Source organism: Oryzias latipes, chromosome 1, assembly GCF_053564925.1.
Source record: "Oryzias latipes strain Hd-rR chromosome 1, Olatipes_Hd-rR_3.1".
Taxonomy (NCBI): domain Eukaryota; kingdom Metazoa; phylum Chordata; class Actinopteri; order Beloniformes; family Adrianichthyidae; genus Oryzias; species Oryzias latipes.
This window is the reverse complement of record NC_136237.1, coordinates 42,426,672-42,437,707: the sequence shown is the minus strand read 5'-3', so window position 1 is coordinate 42,437,707 and position 11,036 is coordinate 42,426,672. Positions and strand designations below refer to the sequence as shown.

Sequence of the window (11,036 nt, the reverse complement as noted above, 5' to 3'; positions counted from 1 at the left end):
TGATTTGATAGGTGAAGACGATCTGCAGAGCATATTTGAATCCTTCGCCATGGCAACAGGCGCTATGATTAGGGCCAAACAGGAAAAACTGCTCGCAGCACTTAGGATTGAGATGATACAAATTAAGGGAACTCTGGACGGTTGCCAAGGAGACGAACAGGCGGCGAGGTTAAAGTCCAACCTAAACACACCTTAAGCTATTTTAGTGACAGGGAAGCAGAGCGGGCTGGGGGAGGGGTTTCCGACAACCGACTTCCACAAATAATCATCGGACCTGCGAGGTGTGTGGTCAGAGTTCAACCCGCCCGCATGTGTCTGCGCCCAGCAGCGCTCGCCGCATCCACCGCACACAGCCACCGTCCGCCTCTTTATTGTCTTTCAGGATATCAAAGACATCAACAGTTACAACAAAACAGTGTATGGCTTTTTCCCACAACAACCGTGCACCGATGCTGAAAGCTGCCACAAATACACAACACAGTCAGAAAGTCCCACATTATCCAGGTGAGTTCACCTGAAGACAAAAGGTTCAGGGAGGTCGGTTCTGGACCGGTCCGTTTCATGGCTGGATGGGAGCTGTGATCAGGAACGCTCTTCAGGACAGAAAGAAAATTCTTTATGGGATCTTTAAGGTCATCTTTCAGCTCCAAAGAGAAGAAAGAACCTAAGGATCGACTCATTTCACTCATTTTTACCGTTGAGCTTCAAAGTATAAAGAAGTTCATCATCAAAAACATCCGTTTCACAAGAATTTCACACCAAAACACGAGATCCTCACTGAGCTCCCAATTGGATAATGACACCTCAAATAAAGAACCCCGCCCCCATTTTACTGTGGTTATTATCTAAATCATTGACTGTGTCTGAAACCTGGACTGAGTGTGCCGTCATCCATAGAAAATGGTTTATTCCAGCTCCAACGAAATTCAGTCGCCCTTTTTCCACGACACAGACGCCGCCATGTTGGAGCCAGACGTTGTCGGTTAGCAGTGATTGGTCTGAGTCAGTCTGAGTCAACATTTGCATGGTAACCCCTCTCACTAATCAGGGATGAGCTTGTTGGAAGGCCACACCCCTAACACTTTAAAGTGGGCTACACGAAATCTGTCAAACGTTTTGAACGTTGGACGTGGGGGCCGCCAGGCTACACCTACTTTTACTGAGACATCTGATTGGTCAGTTAATAACTTGAATAACTTCAACTACAGAAAAAAGTATCATAGAAAAATGCGGATTGTCAAGAAGATGTTAAAAAAAGTATCAGATCCAGAACGGTTCTTCTGACCAACAGAACGACGGAGGAACAGCTGTTTATTTCTCCAAAGAAGTCGGTGGGATTTTGGCTTCTTGGAGCCACTTCCTGTTTGGAACGCCAGGGGGGAGGGGCCACTCAGTCCAGTTCTCAGATACAGTCAATGACTTAAATATACCAAAGTTAGGCGGAACAAGTTCTCTGAATATTTTTGTTTAAAAAGTGAAAAATGCGTTTGAGTCGTATGTCGTTTACTTTAAGTTTTAAGTTTACACCCTAAACTTGAATTTGAACAAAACTTGAGATGGTGTCCAAACATATCTGCTTAAAAATGGAAGAATTTCTGGAAATTTCAAATACAGTAAAGTATTGATGCTGGAATGAAAGATCTCTGGATATTTTCTACACAAAGGACACATATGGTTCCGCTCACAGCCTGCTGTTTCACGCTGCCGGTCACGTGAACGAATTTGTGGTTAATATGAACAGAAATGCCTCAGAATGTGACAACCACTGAATGCCAACGTGAACACACTAATAAGTCCAATTATACCACATTTCTAAAGTGTGAATGTCAGATTATCACTAGTTTCAGGTTTGAAAGTGACATAAAAAAACCGGATTTCCGAATAAAAGACTGACACCTGGATGATGTGGGACCTTAACACTTCTTTAAAACTTGGCACAAAACTTCCTGATGAGGTTCTGAAAGCATCAAACCAAAGGATCACAGTTTAGTAGAAAAGGGGGAGAAAAACACTCAGAAGGCTTTGAAAGTACAAAAGCACAGTTGAAAAGGTTTTTGATCAGGCGTTCATTCCAACTAATGAACAAAAATAAAAATCCTCCTTTGTGTTTTAGAGAAACAAACACATGTTCAGACTTTTCTGTTGGGCACAAAAGCTGGAAAACCTGAATGAAGCAACAGGTCCTGCTGAACGAAATGAGGATTTTAAAACCAAATCAATGACCTTCAAGGGTTTTCTTTCAGTTTTACTCTTAATTTACTTTCATGTTGATTAACAAAAGCCTGAACGCCTTTAATAGCACTGTTAAGAACGTCTCAGGTAATCCATAATGTTCAGATGAAGAAACGGATTTCTACTTTATGGAAATAAAAAGTAGATTTTAAAATGTGGCTTTTTTATCCCGATGGACACAGCAGCTCAAAAATAAAAGCTCTGAAGAAGATTCACATTGGGTTCATTTAAAGACTTTAGTCACACCCACCTCCTCAGGGGGTGGGGGTGGGGGGGAACGGGAACTGTATGGGTCATCCGGATCCGCGGTGTAGAGGGTTGTAGAAAGGAGTGGCTGCAGGTGTGTCTTGCAGTTGACTTGAGGCTCGCACAGCCACCTTCAGTTGTCCACTTCCGAAACAAAGTATAGGTAACCGGACAGTACTGGACTGGACCGTAATAGACTGGACTGTACTGGACTGGACTATACAGTACTGAACTGTACTGAACCGGACAGTACTGTACTGTACCATACTGGAGTGGACTGTACTGGACTAGCCAGTCCTGGACCGAACCCCACTGGACTGGACCGTACTGAACTGGACCCTAATGAACTGGACAGTACTGGACGGGACCCTATTGGACCGAACCCTACTGTACTGGACTGGACAGTACTGGACCGGACCCTACTGAACTGGACCCTAATGAACTGGACAGTACTGGACCGGACCTTATTGGACTAGACTGTACTATACTGGACTGTACTGGACCGGACCCTACTGGACTGGACATTACTGGACCGGACCCTATTGGACCGAACCCTACTGTACTGGACTGGACAGTACTGGACCGGACCCTACTGAACTGGACCCTAATGAACTGGACAGTACTGGACCGGACCTTATTGGACTAGACTGTACTATACTGGACTGTACTGGACCGGACCCTACTGGACTGGACATTACTGGACCGGACCCTATTGGACCGAACCCTACTGTACTGGACTGGACAGTACTGGACCGGACCCTACTGAACTGGACCCTAATGAACTGGACAGTACTGGACCGGACCTTATTGGACTAGACTGTACTATACTGGACTGTACTGGACCGGACCCTACTGGACTGAGCCCTACTGGACTGGAAGGTACTGGACCGGACCGTTCAGTGGGAAGAAGGCTTTTGTTAACCTGAGGAAACGGAAACCTGCAGACGTTCTTGGGCGTCCTCCATCACAGATCCGATCAACAAACTGAACTGAAGCAGAACCAACATGTTTCCAAGTGTCCGGCAGCTGTTCAAGTTGAGCTTTAAGGCGTTTTTTTTTTTTTAAAGGGTTCACGATGCTCGATTTTTAAGACCACGAGAAAAACCGGCAAACACATGATTTTACAGACAAACATCGACGTGGGCGGATCAGAGGAGGAAACAAACACCTCGCCAAAGGCGTTTAACGGCGCCGCCTCTGCTCCCAGAGCCAATTAAAAGGTGTGACAAACCTCAACCACTTTCTCCAGTCAAATTGGTCAGCAGGGAGGACATGAGCCTGAAACCACATCCTAAATGAATCATTCTCCAAGAAAGACACCAATCAGACAATTAAACCCATCTCCCATTTAAACCCCCCACAGCATTACTCCCTCCCCCCAACACACACACATGCACACACCGGTTTCATTACACGGACAGACAGAATCCCATCGGGCACAGTGCACGTGTGAACTGTCTCACCACACGCTTCAGGCAGGGGGTGTTGGGGGTTTGGGAGGTGCAAAAAGCAGCTTACCTGCAGAAACACTCTTTTTGTTTTTTAAATGGAAGTTACGAAAAACAACCCAAATTTCTCATAAAAAGAGACATCATTTCCAATCGAGTTCCCGCTGACATGCACTTCCACACACAAAGAGAGCAGAGTCAACATCCAAACAAGCCGTTATTGGATGATCGTCTCTGAAACCTGCAAAGGCTTTTCCTGCCGTTTACAGCCGCCGGCTGCTCCTCTCTGAATCTAAAAGCCGGTGGAAGGGAAATCTTGCTCTCAGGCAGAAATTGCACGTTATTATCAAATTGCACCTCCAACACCGAAATTGCACTCATTACTGCCGCCTGCACAACGCCGGCGCTTCCATCCTCCAGCATCCCCCCATCCTCCACCCCCTCCCACGATGAGCCACTCGCTCGGGATCAGCCGCCGCCGCCTGTTGGCACTGCGTGGTTGGCACTGAGGAGGACGGCCCTGCCGCTCTGTGAGCTCAGACGGCACGGCGTGAAGGGAAACTGCAGACAGAGGTCAGAGTCTGGAGGGAGGAGGAGTCATGAGGGAGGAGGCAGGAGATCCAGAGGAGCTGATGTGGTGATCCACAGTCTGACCAGGTCCTAACGAGCTTTTCGCCTAATTAAACTCGTCATTTGAAAGCTTTTTACCTTAAAGGATTAAGATTAGAATCATTCAGTAAACTGTGATGAGCAACTATCTGTGTTTATTTAATAAAAACTTTGATTATAATACAGAGATAGATGCTGAAGTACTGCAAGGTGTTTATTTTCACAATCATAATTCATCTAAAAATAACATATTTGTCTAATTACAGTCTGAATTATTCATTATTATGAGCCAAGCTGTTTTTCGTATGAAGAATAGATCTGAATTTAACCAAAAATCTCATTTCATTCTTTTGTCAGAGTAATATTCAAACTTTAGCCAAACCTTTTGGAATGTTTTAGTATCAAATGATTTCATTCAAACTCTTTTCTATAATTCCACTCTGACTTTTGTCTTAAAAAAAAACTTTTTCTCGTCTCTAAAGGGATGAAACTCCAGACTGGAATGTAAATCCTGAGGGTTCTGCAGTCGGGATGGGGTTCAGCTTTTCTAAAGTGGGACCTTTGGACCATAAAAACCACCACATCAGTCCTCTCAGGACCGGTTCCGGCGCTCCCTTCAGCTCCAGAGTTTGGTCGGGTTCTCCAGAATCAGTTTAGCACCGGCGGTTTAGAGTGAGCGGCCCGGCTGACCCCGATGCGGTGGCTCTGTTCAGTTTCTGTCCTGGGGAGGGAAACCCACGTCCTATGTGGGGGGTCACATGGCCAGGGCTCGGGCCGTGGCGGCGGCCGCTTGCGCCCTCTGGACGGCTCCGTGACTGCTCCCCCTCCTCGCCAGCTGGCTGCTCTCAAACAGACCTTCGTGGCTGCCCCCCCCTCTGCCACGGGCGGCGTCGGCGAACGTCAGGAGACCTGCACACAGACACAGGGCCCCCGTCAGAACCGAAGGCTTTAGGGAAACAGATTTGCTGCCCGATGGGGGGGGGGGCTGAATCCATAGATATCTTTAGGGAAAAGTTGCCTGGCAACCGCCGGGACTCCAGCAGGTTCTGGGTAGACGGCCACATAAAGCCCCTAAAAGGACATTTTTGGCGTCTGAGCGCCGCCGAAGGTTCACATCCGGGTTTTTCTGCCGAAGGCTTCAGACCCACAGATGAAGCTGCAGCAACTTTAACAGGAAATTCAGAGATTTGACTTAAAACCTGCAGAACAAACCAAAATAAAAAACAAAACAGCATCACCAGTTTCATGGTTCTGTCTATAGATACCTAAATGTACATTCGTCCTGGAATGTGTGGATTTGTTTGTCACTTTAGGAAGATTTATTAAGATTAACCACAAAATCAAATCAAATAAACAACCAAAGTAATGTATTAAACTCCACGTTTTAGGGCTTCCTGTTTGTTAAGGACTTTCAAATATCCTAAAAGGTCTAAACGTCTCAAAATTTAGAATCTAATGTCGCCTTTTTTGTTTAAACCAAAGCTGCAGACAGGAAGTAAATAGGAAGTGTCCAAAAAAGATCGTTTCTGTTTACAGTCCCTCTCTGACGATCTTCTGGTCTATTGTCAAAGTGTTCCCACTGGTTTCTGGTTGTAATGACGCCACTTTTAGCCGATTGAAAAAAAAAAAAGCTGACATTTTCTAGGACATAGTCTCTGCAGGGCGGCAGGCGTTCATTAGAAATTCACCTCTGAGTTATGGATGGGACTGCTGGTGTGGAGTAAGCCCACCCTCATCTCCCATCATCCCTTCGTTTAAACTCTCTCCCGCTAGCTTACAGCCCCTCAAACCCCAACGCTGAAATTAGCGACGCAACAAAAACGGCAGAAAGATCGTCCGGTTCTGATCCAGATTCCAGCTCAGACCAGGAAAACAAAGACTGTCATGGATCTGTTTGTCTGCATCAGAATGGGGCGGAGCAGGGAGCTTGTGGCCCCGCCCACCGTATTTTCTATGTCACAAATACGATCTTTTTGTCTGCTCCTGATTCACAACAGTTTGAATAAAGACACACTCAGAAATGCAGCGTTCACCTTAAATGATGTGTTTATGTCCTCCATCATCCAGAACTCCATTTTCTTACTTTCATTTCCCTCATACATCTTTGCGTTCTTGTTTGCGAGCCGCCTCCTGTGAAACGTTCTCCTATGAATGAAGCCCTTCATTTTCATCAGGCTGAGCTCCGGCGTCTGCTTCCTACATGGCAGAGAATCTGTACGTTCCGTCTCTATTTTTAAAGGCACAAATATCAGCCAGTTGTCACAGTGACACGTTGATCCGCCCTCACCACCCAGCAGCCTCAAATAAAAACGTGTTGATTACCTCCAGAGACTCGGAGCCCAGACGCACAGGAGCTTCGGGCCAATTAGCACTTTTCACTGTTCAATATAGTTTAAACAATACCTGTATAGAAGCAGAACAAAGAAGAGGAGGCGCCGTCACACCGAGTTCCTCCCCGTGTGTGTATGAAATTAGGATTAAAAATCACACCTGAAGGTGAAAATCTATTAAAGCTCATTGAGTGAGACCAGGCTGCCAAATTGATCTTTTTGTTAGGATTCCATTAATGAACGCGGGAAACTGTCAGCGCCCTCCAGTCCAGGGGCTACTATAAAAAGATCAGCAGGTGGAGGACAAAATACCTTAGACGGGGTTATGCTTCGGCGAAAGTCCCACCTGTCCTTACAGGTGGGACCAGCTGTCTGCAGGTAGTCAGACCTGTACGGACACAGTAATGTGACGAACGCCAGAGGCTCTCAGCTCGGATCCGTTTACTCAGCTGCTGGACAACTTCACAAACAAAGAAATGAACCAGAAATAAGACGATGGTTCTAAAGCAGCAAACCGAAGGGCTTAGGCCGTGGATAAAGACGGGGTTCTGAGTTCTTTGTACAGCAAATAGAACAGAAAATGTCACAGAGAAACAGACAGAGAGCAGAAATCTGGTTCTCCGTTAGGTTCTGGACATGAATTTAAATCTGCTTTTGTCTGTTTTACTGGATTCCTTCTTCTGCACTTTTTTCATGATATTTTTTTTCTGTGGAATAAGTTATAAAGCCCCAGATCCAAAGTTCAAAAGGTTTGATTGACAGATTGTTTTAGGTGGTAGGGGGTGTGGCCTTCCATCAAGCTCACTCACTTGACAAGAGTGGTTGCCATGGAAACGTTGACTCAGACCAACTCGGACTGACAACGTCTGGCTCCAATATGGCGGCGCCCATATTGTGAAAAATGTCGGTTGAATTGACTTCATTTGGTTTGAGCCGGAATAAAGCATTTTCTGTGGATCACACTGTCCGGCTCTCAGAGACGGTCAATGTGTGAAGTCCCTGCAGCTGCTAGCGTTAGCTTTTAGCCTGGAGAAGCCGTTGGCTTTAGGCTAGAGACCAAACACCAATGAGAGCGGTTGTTTACATGTTGCTCTTCAGTTGTTTTCTTTGTTCTGTAGAAGAGATGTTGGACTCGTCTCTACTACCTGCTAGCCTCCAGGCTAACATGCAGCTAAAGACGTAGATCAGAGATGTTTTGTTTAGCATCTTAGGTAGCGACAACAGTTTAGCAAGATAAGAGTGTTGAACATCAGAACAGACGGTTGATGTGGTGCGAAGCCTCACCGTATCCGTCCACACAGCCGCGCTTAAACTCGCCTTCGAACTTCATCCCATCGAAGCGAGTGAAGACGCCGACGCCCTGGAACTTCCCCTGCACAAAGTCGCCTTCATACCTGAAGCAAACATCCGTTAACGGGAGAAAGTTCAATTAGCCTCCAACAAAAAGCCATCCAGAGGTGGGTGGCAGGAGAACGAGGGAATTTTAGTTCCACGGCGAAGACTGGAGCCTTTGAGCTAAAGCAACTGCTACTTGAGTGTCAGCAAGGTCATCGTCTCCACACAGACGGAGGTCTGAGAAACAGGACAGCGGTTTCAGGAGGCAACATCTGCTGAAATCATTTGGTCCCACAAACAGCCGAAGACCTGCCGCTGCTAAAAGGGCACGGTTCTGCCTGAACAACATGTTTTAGTTTTCTGAAGTCCTTGTGGCATAAATTAAACGCTCGGTTCAACAAAACGGTGACATTGAACAGGGTTGCACACCGGTTCTTTATTTGCCAGGCTGGAGGGCTTCACCTTCACCAAACAAAAGGGAGCAAATGAAAACTCTGAAGAGACGGAGATTGAATGGGGAAAACTTTTTGTTAGACGTCTTTATGTAACAAAGTTGGCTTATTCAATGGTTGTCTGGGAAGTGGAATACGAAAAAGCAGCGTCTGCATCACAATGGTCCAACCACAAAAAGGAATACTTCAAAAATAATCAGCGCGTTCCTGCAATAAAAGCCTCTGCTGAGGGTCGCAACAGATTTTTTTTTTTTACCTAAGACGACCTCGAGGTCTGCCTTTGTGCTGTTCATATTTTCCTTTTCTATTTATGTACCCATGATAGTTTTATGTAGTTCTGCTAGGGAGAAGATGCCAGGAAAGAACTTCATTGGTTTGGCTTCTTTCTACGCCGCTTTGCCTGCAGTAAATCTGTAAAAAAGATGAGCTAGCTAGCTTTAGAAAATGCTCACTTATTTGGACAAAGAATATCCTCTTGACTATGCTAATGTGTCTTCAGTAGAGGACATTTGTTAACCTGAATATTTCCCAACTACTGCAAACGGCTGAAAAATCCTTCTGGTAATACAGAGGACCTGGGGCGTTTGACGCCAAACGTGAAGGGGCGGAGCTCTGGGAACTGTAGTTTTTGGTGGATTTAAAAACATTTCTTTTTCTGGTAGTCAGGAAAACACAAGAAAGTTCTATAAGACAGTGGTCCCCACTCTTTAGGCCATAAAACGGTACCAGGACCAGTCTGCGGGCCACTTGGTACCAGGCTACACAGAAAAAAAACACACATTATTTCCATTTTACTTCATGATTCTAAAGGAAATGTTCTTTTGTTAAAGTACAGGATTCTGTCCTCCACATCCGTCTCTGACTCACTCTTAGAGCAGGTCAAGCCCTTCGCCTCCGTCTTACATACATCTGCCACCTTCCTAAAGACCCACTCCAACCAAAATGGGGTTTTTAACACGTTTATGAGGTTTTTTTCTGATTATGGAGGACATATGTAGACTAAAACAAGCTCAACACGACATTACTGAGTATTTCTTTATCCTGATTGCAGTAAATCAGGAGCAGACGAGAAAATGTTGTTGAAAAACATTCGTATCTGTGACGTAGAAAACGCGCTCAGCCGGCTCCCTGCTCTGAGCTCTCACTACTGAGTTGGGGAAAGGGGGCGGGGTTGCCCCATGCCAACAGCTCAGAAGTAAATTTCTGCGGAAACTATGTCCTAAAATATGACACAGGCTTTTGGCTTTTTGCTAAAAATGGCATCATCATCATTAAAAGAGCTCTGAGAACGGCTTGACAACGGATCAGAAGATGATCGGAGCGGGACTTTAGGGAGCAGGATGTCAGCGTCTGCTACGACCGCTAAACTGAAACCTCCCCGAGCTCCCAAAGTTACCAGAAAAACAAACGTTTTTGGAAAGTTTATTTTACGCAACAATCAGTGAAGAACCAGAAAAAGAACCTTCAACTTCACAAAAAAGGAAAAAAGCCAGCTGTTCTGTCTCCTTGGTGCTTCTTTGCTGCAAACCTGCCACTCTGTTCACCTGCCAGGTATTTCAGTCAGGGGAGGGCTCCACCAAGGGGGCAGGCATGCAGAGAGAGCAGAGCAAGAGGCTGAGGAGCAGCTGGGGTTTGAGTTGGAGCTGTGCTGGTTGGTTGGTTTTGTCATGATTCGGACGTGAGTTCAAAAATGACCCAGATGCTGGAACCCGGAAAGAGGCTTGGACACAAGGGTAAGTTTCAGTGGTTTAATCAGAACCAGATCTTGACAGGACTTTCTTCCAGGAAGAGAGCGAGGGCTGACTGGAGGAAACTTGAGCTGGAATCTCCTTGAGGGGAAACAGCGGCAGGTGCGAGGCTTGAACCAAGACGAGGCGAGGCGGCTGGCTGGAGGTTTCTGGATGCGGCGTGACGGCTGCGTTGGAGGACTGCGACCAGGTGAGGATCCAGAAGGTTAACGTCCTGAGGCAGAGCGAGAAATACCATGAGCTTAAGACAACGAGGCGTGAGACAAAAACGTGAGCTGACCAGACTATGCACCATAGGAGGAACAACGAACTGGCACCGGCTGATGATCCTGGAGGAGTTTATGAAGGCAGGTGTAGATGAGGTGAGTGGATCCAGCTGGTCGCGTCCAACACAGGAAGGAGGGGGGAGGAGGGAGTAGCTGACAGGCCATGACAGTACCCCCCCTCAACGACCGCCACCAGGCGGTCCAGGGCGACGATCAGGATGGGCAACATAAAAGTCGTCAATGAGGGTATGGTCCAGGATGAGCGAACGCGAGATCCACGAGCGTTCCTCTGGACCATACCCCTCCCAATCCACCAAGAATTGGACCCCGCGACCCCGACGCCGAACGTCCAAGATCTTAGAGACTGTAA

The 11,036-nt window shown here is 46.5% G+C and overlaps 1 protein-coding gene across 2 annotated transcripts in view; it reads right to left on the bottom strand.

The window, feature by feature from the left end:
• Positions 1 to 354: 354 nt before the first annotated feature.
• LOC101156553 (uncharacterized) overlaps positions 355 to 11,036 on the bottom strand; it is a 29,213-nt gene continuing 18,531 nt past the window's right edge. The window contains exons 4-5 of one of the 2 annotated variants that reach the window (XM_004065475.5): positions 8,150 to 8,259; positions 355 to 5,444 (exon numbers count right to left, since the gene is read on the bottom strand). In XM_004065475.5, coding sequence (XP_004065523.1) covers positions 5,290 to 5,444; positions 8,150 to 8,259 — 265 coding nt within the window. In that variant the 3' untranslated portion in view covers positions 355 to 5,289. Of the gene's footprint in view, positions 5,445 to 8,149; positions 8,260 to 10,386; positions 10,615 to 11,036 lie in introns of those variants that run through there. The other variant, XM_078948678.1, reaches the window with a different exon arrangement.